At 36.5% G+C, this 20,271-nt stretch overlaps 1 protein-coding gene across 1 annotated transcript in view; it reads left to right on the forward strand.

Moving 5' to 3' along the window:
* Positions 1 to 9,955: 9,955 nt before the first annotated feature.
* Positions 9,956 to 20,271, forward strand: part of SERINC5 (serine incorporator 5) — a 308,689-nt gene continuing 298,373 nt past the window's right edge. Inside the window, exon 1 of the mRNA XM_053701356.1 lies at positions 9,956 to 10,483. Coding sequence (XP_053557331.1) covers positions 10,457 to 10,483 — 27 coding nt within the window. The 5' untranslated portion in view covers positions 9,956 to 10,456. The remainder of the gene's footprint in view (positions 10,484 to 20,271) is intronic.

Raw genomic sequence — 20,271 nt, forward strand, 5'->3', positions numbered from 1 at the left:
AGTATACTATAGTATAGTACTTATCTTATTTGTCTGAGTTAAAATACAAGTTGTTTTTTTAAAACTTTTTAATAAGTTAGTCGTTTTAATTTTAAAAATGTATTAACCCTTTTGTTGCATAGATATGTGGCTACTGGCTTTGCACTTAGTACATAAGTTTTATTATACTTTTTCAGGAGACACAGTCCTTAACTGGTTTAAATCTTTCCTCGCTGGTAGATCGCAGAGAGTAATATCAGGTTCAAGCTCATCAGCACAGACAGAATTGGCCTGCAGTTTCACAAGGATCTATGCTGTATCCCATGCTATTCGCAATTTACTTACTACACCTGAGGGACATCATTAACCGACATGGCCTAAAGTATCATTGTTACGCTGATGACACACAACTCTACTTCTCAAAAATATCCCACGATCACCCAACTGGCCTGGAGCTTGGAGGCTCTGAACTCGTTAGTTTAGCAAAGGTACGAAACCTCGGAGTGCTGATTGACGCTGGACTAATAATAATAAAATCTGCCTACTTTCATCTGAAAAACATAGCCAGGATACAACACTTAATTCCACCGGATGATATGCCAACATTAATCCATGCATTTTAATCCTCTAGGCTAGATTACTGCAATGCACTTTACTTGGGCCACCCAAAAAAAGAACTCCATCGCCTTCAGACGGTACAAAAAGCAGCAGCCAGACTACTGACCAATCAAACTCGATCCTGCCACATAACACCTGTTCTCCACTCCCTGCATTGGCTTCCAATTAAATTGCGAACATATTTTAAAATTGGCCTGCTGACCTTCAAAGCCTTAAACAGCCAAAGCCCACAGTACCTGAAAGAGCTCCTGACACCCTACATCCCATTCCGCTCACTTAGGTCAGCCAACACATCCCTCCTCTCAGTGCCAAGAATAAGGACAAACTCAGGCTCCAGAGCATTCGGCCACGCTGCCCCTACTTTCTGGAACTCTTTACCGTCCTCAATCAGAGAGGCACCGTCCTTACAGACTTTTAAAAAAAAGCTAAAGACCCACCTCTTTCATCAGGCATTCAGTCCGCGTATCTGACCTTCAGAGACTCCTAACTTTTATGTCTTATGCTGATATATTTGTAAAGTGCTTTGAGTCTCACAGGGAGAAACAGCTCTATATAAATCACAAATCATCATTATATATATATATATTCATAGTATTAATAACCAGTTGTTTACTGAGTCTGTTCTGAAGCTGCACTCATTTTTTTAATACTAGTACAGCAGTTTTACTATTTTTAAAAAGTTTACTTATTGGACTTAATATTTTAGTTTAAAACTAAAATTTCAAACTAAATTCGTCAAAAACCCACACAACTGAACAAAAATGAAAATTTTTAATTTAATGAAATTAAAATTTCGGACGAAATAAAAATGTTTCCAGTGCAAAACTCTTATTAGTCACCTTACAGCCTCCTTGTTCCTTGCATGAGTGAGTGTGTTTGTGTACGAGTAAGTAACTTTTTTCCATATTTGTCTTAAAGGACCACTTAATACAGTTGAATTTAATAACTGACAAATACACAAACAACAATATAATGCAATAGCACTTACTTTGAATTTGAAATGAGCAGTGGAATATTTTCTGTAAAATTTCAAAGTGAATCCAATTTTTCCTCAACTTGTATCATGAGAAAACAATCGGCCAATTACAAAATGCATATATGTATTTAATGTGCACTTTGCACATGCTCTGTGGGTGCTGGAGCCTCAGAAAGTATGCATATAAAAAGAATGCATGTTTTAATAATAGAAATATATGAAGAAAAAAAATATGTTTTTTATTAATGGCATGCTTTATTTAATGTGCACTTTGCACATGCTCCGTGGGTGCTGGAGCCTCAGAATGTGTGCATATAAAAAGAATGCATGTTTTAATAATAGAAATATATGAAGAAAAAAAATATGTTTTTTATTAATGGCATGCTTTAACTGAATCATTAAACTTTAATTTTGACTTTAGTGGCCCTTTAACGGGATAGAAAGGTCAAAATTGAAATGTGCATAGTTTTATTTTGATTTTAAATAAAAGCATTGTCTAATAAACTTACTTTAGTAAAAATGCTTCTAGTAAAAGTTAGTACTGTTTTTCAGAGACAAACACACATTTGTAGTTAGAGCCTATGCACAAGTATTCAGGCGGCTTGTAAGACAGAAATGAAGTCTTCATAGACACATTACCAGTTCTCTGAGCTTGAATACTTGCCAACAGGCCCTCGTGCATATGCCACTGATAAACAATAATACATTTTACTGGAAACATTTTTGCTAATGTTAGGATACTGCATAAATGCATCTATTCAAATGTACATGTGCCCATGTACAATTCACTTTTGACCTTACTACCTCTTTAATTTGAGGTAGGCATATAGCTAATGTTCTACCTCTTCAAATGCGTGGGCATTGCTCGTTGCCGACTGTGGGGGTAAAGCCTACATGGAGTTAGTCTAACCGTTAGTGATTAGCAATAACGACAAAAGTTAAATTGATTTATTTTCGCTAATAAACCCACAGTTGTGATTGTATACCCGTCTACCCAAGACAAACAGGATTACTTTAGAGACCATCCTGGTGTCATTTGATGATCATTAAACTACTTTAGAATTCATTTGTACATCATCAGACTTGTAAAGTCATCAGCTAGGGTAAAACTTTCTGGGTCAAGACTTTAGAATGATTAGCAGATTACATTGCTGATTATTTCACAAGCATGAACAGCCAGTGAATGACTCTAGAGTCATCTCGTTTAAATATTTTGGCCTGTGGGCATACTTCAGGATGGCTTCTGATGACTAGTCTGGAGTCAATTACTTCAGATTCAGAATGACTTGTCTCCAGGAAGATCATCCTTTTTGACTAAGGTAACAAGGGGTCTAAGACTATGGGGATGATCCGCTAAAGTTCTCTGTGCTGGTGAGATTCTATAATAATGCTCGCCAGCCATTCAATTTCCCTGCTGGAATTCAATAAAGCTTTTTACCCTGAAAACGGGTTGTCTCGCTAAGGGGGCATATACTGCATTTTTGGTATGGGAAGGCGATGCATACATAAAATTTGTCATTTAAAAATCATACAAAATAAGTAATTGAACTATTCACATAAAAATATGCAGGAAAGTGTATTGTTAAAGTGAAGATCAATGTTGATGAATTAGTGCCCGTTTTTTAATAAACCCATTAAAAACAAGGGCACTTTAATTTATCAAAATTGACATTTCACTGTTTTCTTCAAAAACTTACCTTTTAATCCTGACAGCCGCACCAGCACTTCCTCCGCCCATCGCAAGCCGTCTTCGCGGGTCCAAAATGATGACTCCGGCTTCCTCCAATCAAGGTGTTGCATTAGGCCACGATTCCCCCGGGGGTAAGCCGTGATTGGAGGAAGCCGGATTCGTAATTTCTGACGTCTGCAGAGGCTTCCGATGGCCGGGGGAATCGCTGGAGCGGCTGCCAGGATTAAAAGGTACGTTTTTAATGAAAACCGTGAAATGTCAGTTTTGATCAATTGTGGCCTTGTTTTTAATAGGTTTATTAAAAACCGGGCACTAATTGATCAAAATTGATCTTCACTTTAAGGTGCATCAAACATTACAACAAAACTCTTCACCATAAATCGTATTTTATAAAAAACAAACAACAAAAAAACAAGAAACAAAATACAAAGCGTAATTGTTGTTTTGCAAAATATAGGAATTTCAGGGGGGTATATATAGAAGTGTCTATTCTATAAAAAATATCGTACTGCAGATCCCAGTTGTTTTTATCATGTGGCGATTTTTTCTCAAAACACAAAGAGTTTTAATTGCATAATAGAAAAACACAGGCACACAATTTTATGTATTATTTAATTTTACATCAGATCTTATCAAACTAAAAATATTATATTGTTCTCTTTGACAAAAATTATCCAAAGCCAAGATCGGTGACCTGCTTACAGCGATGTGACGGTACGACAAGGAAGTTGGTTTCTTATTCAAGCTGTTTCTTATTCGTGAAATTCTGTTTCTTATTCATGGAAGTTGGTTTCTTATTCAATTTTTTTGTCAGACTGCTTTAAATTGACTTTAAAATAAAAATATAGGTTTTATTTAAATAATAATATAATTCATATAATGTAGTTACACAGAGGTGGAATCCCTTTATACAACAATTGAATATACAAACTATAAAAAAGGGCATTCGTTGGCACTAATACAAATATTACTATTTTGAATAAGTAACAGATATTTTCAAAGGGTTAATAACTATTGGGCCACTGATTTCACTATGAATATATACAGAGTATCCCCCTCCATGCCATGCATGCAATTGTTTTTAGCCTGGCCCAATGTTTTTTTGGCACAGAAATTGATGCCAACCCTGGCATAGGTCACATAATTCTCATTTTTGAATAAGTAACAGATATTTTCAAAGGGTTAATAACCACTGGGCCACTGATTCCACTATGAATATATACAGGGTAGATCCCCCTCCATGCCATGCAATTGTTTTTAGCCTGGCCCAATGGTGTTTTGGGCACAGAAATTGATGCCAACACTGGCATAGGTGCTCTAATTCTCATTTTTGAATAAGTAACAGATATTTTCAAAGGGTTAATAACCATTGGGCCACTGATTTCACTATGAATATATACAGGATAGAGCCCCCTCCATGCCATGCAATTGTTTTTAGCCTGGCCCAATTGTGTTTTGGGCACAGAAATTGATGCCAACACTGGCATAGGTGCTCTAATTCTCATTTTTGAATAAGTAACATATTTTCAAAGGGTTAATAACCATTGGGCCACTGCTTTCACTATAAATATATACAGGTTAGATCTCCCTCCATGACATGCAATTGTTTTTAGCCTGGCCCAATGGTGTTTTTGGCACAGAAATTGATGTCAACACTGGCATAGGTGCTCTAATTCTCATTTTTGAATAAGTAACAGATATTTTCAAAGGGTTAATAACCACTGGGCCACTGATTCCACTATGAATATATACAGGGTAGATCCCCCTCCATGCCATGCAATTGTTTTTAGCCTGGCCCAATGGTGTTTTGGGCACAGAAATTGATGCCAACACTGGCATAGGTGCTCTAATTCTCATTTTTGAATAAGTAACAGATATTTTCAAAGGGTTAATAACCATTGGGCCACTGATTTCACTATGAATATATACAGGATAGAGCCCCCTCCATGCCATGCAATTGTTTTTAGCCTGGCCCAATGGTGTTTTGGGCACAGAAATTGATGCCAACCCTGGCATAGGTGCTCTAATTCTCATTTTTGAATAAGTAACAGATATTTTCAAAGGGTTAATAACCATTGCGCCACTGATTCCACTATGAATATATACAGGGTAGATCCCCCTCCATGCCATGCAATTGTTTTTAGCCTGGCCCAATGGTGTTTTGGGCACAGAAATTGATGCCAACACTGGCATAGGTGCTCTAATTCTCATTTTTTAATAAGTAACAGATATTTTCAAAGGGTTAATAACCATTGGGCCACTGATTTCACTATGAATATATACAGGATAGAGCCCCCTCCATGCCATGCAATTGTTTTTAGCCTGGCCCAATTGTGTTTTGGGCACAGAAATTGATGCCAACACTGGCATAGGTGCTCTAATTCTCATTTTTGAATAAGTAACATATTTTCAAAGGGTTAATAACCATTGGGCCACTGCTTTCACTATAAATATATACAGGTTAGATCTCCCTCCATGACATGCAATTGTTTTTAGCCTGGCCCAATGGTGTTTTTGGCACAGAAATTGATGTCAACACTGGCATAGGTGCTCTAATTCTCATTTTTGAATAAGTAACAGATATTTTCAAAGGGTTAATAACCACTGGGCCACTGATTCCACTATGAATATATACAGGGTAGATCCCCCTCCATGCCATGCAATTGTTTTTAGCCTGGCCCAATGGTGTTTTGGGCACAGAAATTGATGCCAACACTGGCATAGGTGCTCTAATTCTCATTTTTGAATAAGTAACAGATATTTTCAAAGGGTTAATAACCATTGGGCCACTGATTTCACTATGAATATATACAGGATAGAGCCCCCTCCATGCCATGCAATTGTTTTTAGCCTGGCCCAATGGTGTTTTGGGCACAGAAATTGATGCCAACCCTGGCATAGGTGCTCTAATTCTCATTTTTGAATAAGTAACAGATATTTTCAAAGGGTTAATAACCATTGCGCCACTGATTTCACTATGAATATATACAGGGTAGATCCCCCTCCATGCCATGCAATTGTTTTTAGCCTCGCCCAATTGTGTTTTGGGCACAGAAATTGATGCCAACACTGGCATAGGTGCTCTAATTCTCATTTTTGAATAAGTAACATATTTTCAAAGGGTTAATAACCATTGGGCCACTGCTTTCACTATAAATATATACAGGTTAGATCTCCCTCCATGACATGCAATTGTTTTTAGCCTGGCCCAATGGTGTTTTTGGCACAGAAATTGATGTCAACACTGGCATAGGTGCTCTAATTCTCATTTTTGAATAAGTAACAGATATTTTCAAAGGGTTAATAACCATTGGGCCACTGATTTCACTATGAATATATACAGGGTAGATCCCCCTCCATGCCATGCAATTGTTTTTAGCCTGGCCTAATGGTGTTTTTGGCACAGAAATTGATGCCATTGCCAACCCTGGCATAGGTGACATAATTCTAATTTTTTATTAAGTAACAGATATTTTTAAAGGGTTAATTACCATTGGGCCACTGATTTCACTATAAATATATACAGGTTAGATTTTTCTCCATTTCATGCAATTGTTTTTAGTCTGGCCCAATGGTGTTTTGGACACAGAAATTGATGCCAACACTGGCATAGGTGCTCTAATTCTCATTTTTTAATAAGTAACAGATATTTCCAAAGGGTTATTAACCATTGGGCCACTGATTTCACTATGAATATATACAGGGTAGATCCCCCTCCATGCCATGCTATTGTTTTTAGCTTGGCAGAATGGTGTTTTTGGGCGCAGAAATTGATGCCAACCCTGGCATAGGTGCTGTACTTCTCATTTTTGAATAAGTAACAGATATTTTCAAAGGATTAATAACCATTGGGCCACTGATTTCACTATGAATATACACAGGGTAGATCCCCCTCCATGCCATGCAATTGTTTTTAGCCTGGCCCAATGGTGTTTTGGGCACAGAAATTGATGCCAACACTGGCATAGGTGCTCTAATTCTAATTCTAACCCTTTGAAAATATCTGTTACTTATTCAAAAATGAGAATTATGTCACCTATGCCAGTGTTGGCATCAATTTCTGTGCCCAAAACATCATTGGGCCAGGCTAAAAACAATTGCATGGCATGGAGGGGGATCTACCCTATATATATTCATAGTGAAATCAGTGGCCCAATGGTTATTAACCCTTTGAAAATATTTGTTACTTATTCCAAAATGAGAATTAGAGCACCTATGCTAGTGTTGGCATCAATTTCTGTGCCCAAAACACCATTGGGCCAGGCTAAAAACAATTGCATATCATGGAGGGAGATCCAACCTGTATATATATTTTTAGTGAAATCAGTGGCCCAATGGTTGTTAACCCTTTGAAAATATCTGTTACATATTAAAAAATGAGAATTATGTCACCTATGCCAGGGTTGGCATCAATTTCTGTGCCAAAAACACCATTGGGCCAGGCTAAAAACAATTGCATGGCATGGAGGGGGATCTACCCTGTATATATTCATAGTGAAATCAGTGGCCCAATGGTTATTAACCCTTTGAAAATATTTGTTATTTATTCAGAAATGAGAATTAGAGCACCTATGCCAGTGTTGGCATCAATTTCTGTGTCCAAAACACCATTGGGCCAGACTAAAAACAATTGCATGGCATGGAGAAAGATCTAACCTGTATATATTTATAGTGAAATCAGTGGCCCAATGGTTATTAACCCTTTAAAAATATCTGTTACTTAATAAAAAATTAGAATTATGTCACCTATGCCAGGGTTGGCAATGGCATCAATTTCTGTGCCAAAAACACCATTGGGCCAGGCTAAAAACAATTGCATGGCATGGAGGGGGATCTACCCTGTATATATGCATAGTGAAATCAGTGGCGCAATGGTTATTAACCCTTTGAAAATATCTGTTACTTATTCAAAAATGAGAATTATGTCACCTATGCCAGTGTTGGCATCAATGTATGTGCCAAAAACACCATTGGGCCAGGCTAAAAACAATTGCATGGCATGGAGGGGGATCTACGCTGTATATATTCATAGTGAAATCAGTGGCCCAATGGTTATTAACCCTTTGAAAATATCTGTTACTTATTCAAAAATGAGAATTAGAGCACCTATGCCAGGGTTGGCATCAATTTCTGTGCCAAAAACACCATTGGGCCAGGCTAAAAGCAATTGCATGTCATGGAGGGGGATCTACCCTGTATATATTCATAGTGAAATCAGTGGCCCAATGGTTATTAACCCTTTGAAAATATTTGTTACTTATTCCAAAATGAGAATTAGAGCACCTATGCTAGTGTTGGCATCAATTTCTGTGCCCAAAACACCATTGGGCCAGGCTAAAAACAATTGCATATCATGGAGGGAGATCCAACCTGTATATATATTTTTAGTGAAATCAGTGGCCCAATGGTTATTAACCCTTTGAAAATATCTGTTACATATTAAAAAATGAGAATTATGTCACCTATGCCAGGGTTGGCATCAATTTCTGTGCCAAAAACACCATTGGGCCAGGCTAAAAACAATTGCATGGCATGGAGGGGGATCTACCCTGTATATATTCATAGTGAAATCAGTGGCCCAATGGTTATTAACCCTTTGAAAATATTTGTTATTTATTCAGAAATGAGAATTAGAGCACCTATGCCAGTGTTGGCATCAATTTCTGTGTCCAAAACACCATTGGGCCAGACTAAAAACAATTGCATGGCATGGAGAAAGATCTAACCTGTATATATTTATAGTGAAATCAGTGGCCCAATGGTTATTAACCCTTTAAAAATATCTGTTACTTAATAAAAAATTAGAATTATGTCACCTATGCCAGGGTTGGCAATGGCATCAATTTCTGTGCCAAAAACACCATTGGGCCAGGCTAAAAACAATTGCATGGCATGGAGGGGGATCTACCCTGTATATATGCATAGTGAAATCAGTGGCGCAATGGTTATTAACCCTTTGAAAATATCTGTTACTTATTCAAAAATGAGAATTATGTCACCTATGCCAGTGTTGGCATCAATGTATGTGCCAAAAACACAATTGGGCCAGGCTAAAAACAATTGCATGGCATGGAGGGGGATCTACGCTGTATATATTCATAGTGAAATCAGTGGCCCAATGGTTATTAACCCTTTGAAAATATCTGTTACTTATTCAAAAATGAGAATTAGAGCACCTATGCCAGGGTTGGCATCAATTTCTGTGCCAAAAACACCATTGGGCCAGGCTAAAAGCAATTGCATGTCATGGAGGGGGATCTACCCTGTATATATTCATAGTGAAATCAGTGGCCCAATGGTTATTAACCCTTTGAAAATATCTGTTACTTATTCAAAATAGTAATATTTGTAATGGTGCCAACGTATGTCCTTTTTTTATAGTTTGTATATTCAATTGTTGTATAAAGGGATTCCACCTCTGTGTAACTACATTATATGAATCATATTATTATTTAAATAAAACCTATATTTTTATTTTAAAGTCAATTTAAAGCACTCTGACAAAAAAAAAATGAATAAGAAACCAACTTCCATGAATAAGAAACAGAATTTCACGAATAAGAAACAGCTTGAATAAGAAACCAACTTCCTTGTCGTTGTGACGGTGACGTTAGTTCCCTACAGATGTTCGGCTGTTCTCTCTGGTCGGGTAAAAACAAAAATAACCCAACAGTCAAGCTGAGACAGCCGCAGTCAGGTGAATCCTGAAACCCAAACCCAACACCGCTTTCTGAGGGATCCTCCTGCTCTAGTGACGACAGCGGAAGCTGCAGCTGCCCAGAATCAAAGCAGCAAATAGTGTGCTCACCCTGGCATCGGGGCTTAGTGTAGTCCGCTCTTAGCTACAGAGCCGCAGCTGCCCGTGGGGTCAGACAAGGATAAGGATCGGGCTGTGTGCGTTTTCTGCCGGGAGCACCGTGCGAAGCGCTTACTAGGGCCGGGACAAGGGCTTCGCTACGGAAATAACAAAACTTTGGAAGTCTGATGGTACTGGGAGTGCGGAGGAAACCGTAGTTGTATATTGCAAGTACTTCTATCGTACACAAGGGGTTAACTTGAGTAGTCGCAGCGCAGTGTCCTGGGGTCTCCCTAAGACCCACATACATTGTTTCCAGAACTCAGTGCAGCGGTCTTCCTGGTATAATCCCACCATTGTTTAATTTATCTTTGGAATCCTATTGTCTACAAGCACAATGTCTGTTGGCTGTTGTTGCAGGCAGGTAAGAAACCCTTCTACAAATAAATAATATTTTATTCATGTTTACTGTCAAACATACTTTATTTTACTCACTTATATTTCTAAATCATTAACAATTGATGTGGTTTGTTCTGTACTATATTTTTTGCATGTCAGGGACCAGAGAAACAATATAGTCTGGCACAAACATGGTTATAAAAAGGAAATGTATATCATGTCTGTGCATCTATATTCATACTAATCCTGAAAGTTAGGAACATAAATAACAGACATAGCCACCTGGCTATTAGACATTATACAGTTGTTGTTTTTTTTTTTGTCTGGGGTTTTCTACCCCCAGCATAATATACAGTATATCCAAAGACCCCCTATGTACTCATTAACCCCTTAGTGGCCACAGCACTTTTCAATTTTCTTACAGTTTTGGACCAGGGCTATTTTTACATTTCTGCAGTGTTTGCGTTTAGCTGTAATTTTCCTCTTACTCATTTACTGTACACACACATTATTATATACAGTTTTTTTCTCGCCATTAAATGGACTTTCTAAAGATACCATTATTTTCATCATATCTTATAATTTACTAGAATTTTTCTTTTTATAAAATATGATGAAAAAAATACACTTTTTCTAACTTTGACACCCAAAATGCGTTACACATCTACAACCACCAATAATAAACTCCCATGCTAAATAGTTTCTAATTTTTTTCCCCAGAATTTAGAAATACCCAATGTTTACATGTTCTTTGCTTTTTTTTTTTGCAAGTTATTGGGCAATAAAAACAAGTAGCACTGCTATTTCCAAAGCATTTTTTTCTCCAAAATTAGCAATAGTTGTATTGTAACACTGATATGTCAGTAATCCCTGAATAACCCTTTACATGTATATATTTTTTTAGTAGACAACCCAAAGGAAAATCTAGGCCCATTTTGGTATATTTCATGCCACCATTTCACCGCCAAATGCGATCAAATAAAATTTTTTTTCACTTTTTCACAAACTTTAGATTTCTCACTGAAATTATTTACAAACAGCATGTGCAATTATGGCACAAATGGTTGTAAATGCTTCTCTGGGATCCCCTTTGTTCAGAAATAGCAGACATATATGGCTTTGGCATTGCTTTTTGTTAGTTAGAAGGCCGCTAAATTCCGCAGCGCAGCACACGTGTCTTATGCCCAACAGTGAAGGGGTTAATTAGGGAGCGTGTAGGGTTAATTTTAGCTTTAGTGTAGTGCAGTAGACAACCCAAAGTATTGATCTAGGCCCATTTTGGTACATTTCATGCCACCATTTCACCGCCAAATGCAATCAAATAAAAAAAAAAAAAAAAAAAAAAAGTTAACTTTTTCACTAACTTTAGGTTTCTCACTGAATTTATTTACTTAATTAATTAGAAGGCAGCTAATTGCTGCTACGCACTACACTTGTATTATGCCCAGCAGTGAAGGGGGTTAATTAGGTAGCTTGTGGGGCGCTTGTAGGGTTAATTTTAGCTTTAGTGTAGAGATCAGCCTCCCACCTGATCCTTCCCTGACCCCCCTCAAACAAAGTCTGCCAGTACTAAAATAAAATCCTTTATATATAAAACCTTTTTTTTTTTTTAAATCTGCATTGTAGGATCCCCCCTTAGCCACCAACCTCCCTGAACCCCCTTAAACAGCTCTCTAACCCACCCAATCTACCTACTTGATGCCATCTTGGGTACTGGCAGCTGTCTCACTCAATAATGTACATGCCATGGCAGGAGTGGTTCCTCCCTCTCCCGCCCCCCTCACCCGCCTCCCTGCTATGGCTACCACCCACCAACGATCAGCACCATCGCTGTCCGATGCAGAGGGCCACAAAGTGGCCCTCTCTGCATCGGATGCTTGGTAAAGGGTATTGCATGATGCCTCGACATCGAGGAATCTTTGCAATACCCCGAAAGCAGCTGGAAGCGATCATGATCGCTTCCAGTGCTTTAAACCCTAGAGGACGTGTCGGGCACGTCCTTGGTCCTTAACTGTCATTTTTTTGTAGGACGTGCTTGACACGTCCTTGGTCCCCAAGGGGTTAAAGGGACATTCCAATGCAATAATGAAGTGCTAGTTTGTAGCACCATGTACATTTTGCATTACTGACCCTAGTTTACCATGTGTTTAACTCACTCACTTAAGCTGCAACGTCTCATTCAAGTGCTTTAATAAGCATTGGTACAATAACAGAGCAGCACATGTCAATGATGCGTTGTGTACATCCCTTAAAGGGACAGTACACTGTAAAATTTTTATATTAATGTATTTTCAATGACTTTTCAGGTTTGTGTATATGAAGTAGCTGGTTTTCTGCTTTTAAACCACAGCCTATTACAATGGGTTGAGCTTCAGGTAATATCAGATCTCATTATATTATCACTTTTATGTACACACACTTGTTTCCTTATCTTATATGTGTCTGAGAAACCAAAGCTCAATACATAGAGAGAACAATGGAAAATTATAATTTTATTACATAACTATCCTGACCCCACTGTGAGCTACTGCTGGCTGTGTTTACTTAGGCTATTCAATAGCTGAGACTCCAGTATCAAAACTTTCAGTATAGGTTGGGAAACCACAGGCTAAATCAGCTATTTCAAATGCTGAAATAGGGGTCAAGGAGCTACTTGTAAACCATTTAATACACTCCAGCAAGTAAAATGGATCATTGGGAACAATTTAAATGGGAGTTTTTTATTGGGGTAAACTGTCCCTTTAATGTTGACCTCAGCTGATAGGGACATGGGCGCTCTATATGCAACTTTTACCATGTCTAGCGTTACAACAAGAAATGCAGCCCTCTCAGCTTCTTGATTTTACTGGTCAAGGTGCCATATTTGAAACTTTAAATTTATATTCTTTTTGGTCATAGCATTTTTATTTTTAAACATTTTTATTTTCTAAACAGTCAGATTTCTGCTTCTGCTCCATCTGATTAGAATGCGGCCAATGATAAGTGGATATGTAAATATGTAACTTCTGAGTGGTTTACAATATACTTATCTGGAGAAGTACACTGTATTTGGGTACATGCCTTTACTTTGGGTTTAACCTTTTAGAGCAATCAATTTCTATACATTATGTTGAGTTCAATAACCCTTGGTAAAAACATTTTTTTTGTGTTAAAATTCTACTTTTGTAATAGTTAAACATGTGTTAGCTTATTAGTAATATTAGGGGGTTACCAGATTCCTCACGTACCATAGGAAATAATAATTAATTGTTTACATACAAACTTTTTTTCACATATAAAAAGCTGATTATTAGGTAAAAAACTCTTTATAAAACATGGGAATATTTTCCCTTTTTTGAAGGGTATATGTAAATAAAACAGTAGAAATACCAGTTTATAATTAGGGTTGTTAAAACCTTTTTAGGCAAAGTCTTCTTTGAGTCGGGCATAAAAGAAACCGTAGCTATTGAAGAGAAACACTTGCTTCTAAAGTCCCATTAGATAGTTGATAAATATTATTGGATTCAGTTCGTTGTTTACAAGTGCCCTTAAGCCACAATGTGTTCACTCACTCTTACCCCACTTGTGGTTCCCGATGATAGATACCCCAATCACAAACACCAACCTCCACCGACAATCTCGTGATCGTACTGTTTGCCGCCTCTCTGGCTAGGGATCACGTGTCATTCGTGGTATCCATTGAGAATATATTTTTTGTCAGAGAGCGTTCTCCAAGAAAATTAATATTATTCTCCAAAAGTATCAAAATCTTTGCATCTATGGGTTTCAGCTGTTAACCAGCCGTTATTAAGATGCTTATGAGTGTTTCTTGAGCCCTTATATACCCTCCAGGTGTTTATTGTAATTTTATTAGTTTCTGGGTCTTAGAGTCCATTTGGTTTCTTACACATATATTGAGTACATAGATACCCTTTAATATTTTATACATAATTCAACATTTATTTTGATGTTAAATCCGGATAGACAAAATATATAAATGAAGAGTCATATATAACAATTGGTTTTTCATTTCTCTAAAAATTATCACTATATATTTGTATCAATTTCGGAATTACATTATATCTTATTTGGTGCTTTTGTTACCCTTTATTTCTTTTTATGAACATAAATCAAAGGCATTATTTGTTTTTTTATTTTCTCAAATTTTCTATGTCCTGACAGTAAATTGTTTTATTTAGAAGCTAAACTTTATGTTCCTGTGAGTTGGTCCTTTTGTAGTGATCTAAAATAGTTTTAGATTTAAATAAAATAAAAATAAAATAAAACTTAATGGGACAGTCCAGTCCCAAAAAAACTTTCATGATTTAAATAGGGAATGTAATTTTAAACAACTTTCCAATTTACTTTTATCACCAATTTTGCTTTGTTCTTTGGTATTCTTAGTTGAAAGCTAAACCTAGGAGGTTCATATGCTAATTTCTTAGACCTTAAAGACTGCCTCTAATCTGAATGCATTTTGACCACAAGAGGGCATTAGTTCATGTGTTTCATATAGATAACATTGAGCTAATGCACATGAAGTTACCCTGGAGTGAGCACTGATTGGCTAAAATGCAAGTCTGTCAAAAGAACTGAAATAAGGGGGCAGTTTGCAGAAGCATAGATACAAGGTAATTACAGAGGTAAAAAGTTTTTTTCTATAACCGTGTTGGTTATGCAAAACTGGGGAATAGGTAATAAAGGGATTATCTTTTTTTAAACAACAAAAATGCTGGTGTTAACTGTCACTTTAAGGTGATATTAATACTAATGAAGAGTGGAGAAACTATTCCATTCTATGGTGGGCTATATTAATCTTTTGCAGTGAAATAAACAAAATAAAAAGGACATAAAAACTGTCTATTCTTTTCTTTAAAAAATGAAGCTTAAATCAAATTCTTTATTAAACCTCTTGGGTGAAGTGTCTTGAAGAGGTTTATTAATTCTGCTTCTGCTTTCAGCAGTTCTCACAATTTCCTCCTCCCCAGTTTTTGTGTACTTTCTTTATTCCCCAATATTTTAACCCTTGTGGTTTTGCCATCATGTGCTTCTTTGAAGTGCTTTGATAAATGTTGTCCCTCAAATTTGTGTTCAATGTTTAATAAGTGTTCTCGGATCCTGTCTCGCAGGGTTCTAGAAGTTTGTCCCAAATACTGCAGCTTACACGGACACTGAACTAGGTAATCTATTCCCTTATCACTACATCTGATAAGGTTCCTTATTTCAAATTCTCTGCCTGTTACTGTAGATAATACCTTCTTTTTTTCACCCCATGTTTACAGGCTTTACAACTTATACATGGATAGAAACCTGTTAATTTCTGTCCTTTCAAGGTCTGTTCGCTTGTGTTCTTTTTCTCTGATTTAAACTCACTGGGAGCTAGCATACTTGTAAGATTTTTCACTTTTCTAAAAAATACTTGTGGATGTATTGGTAGTTCTTTGCAATTAAAGGGTCCTTTTTCATAATGTACCAGTGTTTGTTTAAAATTATTTTCATTTGTCTTTGATTTACATTGTAATTTGTTATGAAAGGAATAGAGTAGTCTAAATTTGCCTCCTGATCTTTTTTTTTTTTAGGTTTCGTAATTAGAAGGGTCTCTATTTTGTTTATATGCTAAATTCTTAGCTTTCTCTATGCATGCATCCTCATATCCCCTTTCTTTAAATTTAATTTCTAAAATATTTGCTTGTTCCTTGAAATCTTTTATATCAGTGCAGTTCCTTCTAATTCTAAGGAACTGTCCTTTGGGGATATTTTACACCCATTTTTTTATGGTGGCAGCTGTCCTGATGGATATAGTTATTTGCCTCAACTAAGGCTGGTTAACAGCTGAAACGCGTAGATGCAAAGATTTTGATACTTTTGGAGAATAATATTAATCTTCTTGGAGAGCGCTCTCTGACAAAAAATACATTCTCAACGGATACCAGGATTGACACGTGATCCCTAGCCTGAAGAACCAAGCATCACTCCCCCAGAACGTAACCACGTTCACAGCGTATAACCCACGAGGAGAAGAATACCACTTTGTGAGCGGTGCACGGACGCCGCAAGACTACACACAGGAAAGGACGCTCCAGCAAGCCAGAGAGGCGGCGAACAGTAAGGTCACGAGATTGTGGTTGGAGGTTGGTGTTTGTGATTGGGGTATCTATCACCGGGAACTACAAGTGGGGTAAAGGTGAGTGAACACATAGTGGCTTAAAGGGACACTGAACCCAATTTTTTTTCTTTCGTGATTCAGATAGAGCATGCAATTTTTAGGAACTTTCTAATTTACTCCTATTATCAAATTTTATTCATTATCTTGGTATCTTTATTTGAAAAGCAAGAATGTAAGTTTACATATTGGCCCATTTTTTGTGAAAAACCTGGGTTGTTCTTGCTGATTGGTGGATCAATTCACCGACCGATAAACAAGTGCTGTCCAGGGGCCTGAACCAAAAATTGGCTGGCTCCTTAGCTTAGATGCCTTCTTTTTCAAATAAAGATAGCAAGAGAACGAAGAAAAATAGATAATAGGAGTAAATTAGAAGGCTGCTTAAAATTGCATGCTCTATCTAAATCACAAAAGAAATAAATTGGGTTCAGTGTCCCTTTAAGGGCTCTTGTATAAAACAGACTTGTAAACAACAAACTGAATCCAATAGTATTTATCAACGATCTAAATGGGACTTTAGAAACAAGTGTTTCTCTTCAATAGCTACACTTTCTTTTATGCCCGACCCATTTTTAATAAGACTTTGCCTAAAAAGGTTTTAACAACCCTATTTTTAAACCGGTATTTTCTACTGTTTTATTTACATATACCCTTCAAAAAAGGGAAAATATTCCCATATTTTATAAAGAGTTTCTTACCGAATAATCAGCTTTTTATATGTGAAACCACGGGCGGTACAGCAATTACATGGTTTTATATAGATGTTAATAAACTAGTACAATTGTATAAATATTTCTACCTGTAACTCTCTGTTTTCCCCCCCGTTATATATTAGAGTTTGTGTGAGAGATATTCTTCTTGAAGAGAGTTATAGATTTTATTTGTGACCAAATACACTTTTGATATATCTTAGACTGAGATAACAGGTTCTTTTTAACAGAGCTCTATTTTAAGATATATCTTTTTTTTTTAAATTATAATCCCTTTATTACCCATTCCCCAGTTTTGCATAACAAACACAGTTATATTAATATACTTTTTACCTCTGTGATTACCTTGTATCTAAGCATCTTCTGACAGCTTCCTTATCGCATGACTTTATTGACTTGCATTGTATCCAATTAATGCAGTGTCATGCACAACAGTTATCTATATGGCCCACATGAACTAGCAGTCTCCTGTTGTAAAAAGCATGTGATAAGAAGCCGTCTTTAGTGGCTTAGAAACCGGCAGAAATGTAGAGGTTTAAATGTTATAAAGTATATTAATATAACAATGTTGGTTGTGCAAAGCTGGGGAATGGACAGTAAAGGCATTATCTATCTTTTTAAACAATAACAATTTTGGTGTAGACTGTCCCTATAAGGATATGTGAAAATAAGATTCCCCACATATCTGTACAAGTTACTCATTTTGTAGGATGTCAAATGTATACAGACGCAGAGCTTATCATTAAAGGACAACTCAATGCAGTAGAATTGCATAATTAACAAGTAAATTATAAAAAGACAAGGATTTAACACCTACTTAGAATTTTAAATAAACAATAGTTTTTTTTTTTTTCCTGACAAATTTATTTTTTCTCATTTTCCGGCCCACTGTATCATGTGACAGACATCAGCCAATCACAGATTAGTATACGTCTACCCTGTGAGCTTGTGCACATGCTCAGTAGTATCTTGTTCCCTAGAAAGTGTGAATATAAAAATATTGTTCAAAATTTGATAATGGAAGTAAATTGGAAAGTGTTTTAAAACTGCTGCTCTATCTTTATCATAAAAGTTTATTATAACTTAAAGGGACAGTCAACACCAGAATTTTTGTTGTTCTAAAAGATAGATAATCCCTTAATTACCCATTCCCCAGTTTTGCATAACCAACACAGTTATAATTATACACGTTTTACCTCTGTAATTACCTTGTATCTAAGCCTCTGCAGACTGCCCCTTTATTTCAGTTCTTTTGACAGACTTGGATTTTAGCCAATTAGCGCTGTCTCCATGGTAAATTTACGTGCATGAGCTCAATGTTATCTATATGAAACACGTGAACTAATGCCCTCTAGTGGTGAAAAAACTATCAAAATGCATTTAGATTAGAGGCGGCCTTCGAGGTCTAAGATATTCGCATATGAACCTCCTAGGTTTAGCTTTCAACTAAGAATACCAAGAGAACAAAGCAGAATTGGTGATAAAAGTAAATTGGAAAGTTGTTAAAAATACATGCCCTATTTGAAACATGAAAAAAAAAAATTTGGACTTGACTGTCCCTTTAAATGTCCCTTTTAAATGAACATTGAAGTCAAAATTTAAATTTTCATGATTTAGTATGCAATTTTAAACAACTTTTGTTTTTTTGGGTATCCATTGTTGTAAACCTCAAGAGCAGCAATGTACTACTGGGAGCTAGCTGAGCATATTGGGTGAGCCAATGGCGAGGCATATATGTGCAGCCACCAATTATTTTTATGATAAAAGGGAAATGGAAAGTTGTTTAAAATTGCATGCCCTAACTAAATCATGATGGTTTAACTGTCCCTTTAATTCTTAAACAAGAAAGGACTATAGTAAGCGACTACTCATCTGCTGAAGAAACTAAAAAAATGATATCGGTTTTCCTGCATTTAGCGCAATACAAAGTAAATTGTAAAAAATTAACAAAGAAAACTGAACGTATGACGTATAATTTTACCAACTGATCCTTCTTCTTGGGAGTGGGGAAACGTGAGGCCCACTTATTTCTCTCCAATTTCATACTTAAAAAATTCTGTCACCCATGCACTGTCATCTCAAATAAAGAAAAGTACTAGGAACATAGGAGAAAGAGATTTTGAGCATGAAATACAATTCATAAGAAAAATCCCCTTTTGTTCTTTTTTTCAGCTGTCCTTGGAATAAATTTGTCACTTTTCTGATAGTGTTTTATGCCTGTTAAGAGCCCTTGGCTGGTTCTTTTGTGTCTGTACCCAGCCTTTTAACCAGTATTCACCCCTGCCACAATGGGGTGTATTCATTAGCTTTCTTTATTTTATGCGGAGCTAATAGAGTCATTTCCTAAGCAATTCAGTTGCTTTTATTCACCAGAACATGTCACATGCAATTCATAGAATAACGCAGAACCTCATTTCAGCAAGTGGAAACGCTTCTAAGCAATAAGCGCAGTGTGGATCTATTTGGTGTGGCTTGCTTTGTTATATGTGTATGACTCACACCTTTCTTGTACATCCATTCTGTTTTTGTTTTGTGACAAATGATGCACTGGGCATCCAGCCATTCATTTCATATTTCCTTATGCTAAAAGGTAGTTTCCAAACAGTGGTTAGTGCTGTAGATTATCATCAGTGAAGTCAGCTTATAATTTCTCTCATTATGGAGTTTGTAGGAAATTTGTAAAGAACATATACAGTTAGGATAAATTAGTCTTTTAAAAGGCTCATTTTTATGATATACATATTAGGCTTGGCTAAAAGTGTGGGTTAGGCATTCACTTGTTAAAGGGCCACTGTAAGTAAATATTTTCTATGCCTGTTACTAACTAACTACCCCAAATACGCTTTTTATCAATAGCATTTCATTAACATATCTCTAGCGTATGTCAGAAATCTTGTCTGCAAATGTAATTGTTTTCCAAAACCACTCCGTGGGTATCCTTTGCTCTGTACCAATCCGTTT

The sequence above is a fragment of the Bombina bombina genome, chromosome 2 (genome assembly GCF_027579735.1).
Source record: "Bombina bombina isolate aBomBom1 chromosome 2, aBomBom1.pri, whole genome shotgun sequence".
Lineage (NCBI taxonomy): Eukaryota > Metazoa > Chordata > Amphibia > Anura > Bombinatoridae > Bombina > Bombina bombina.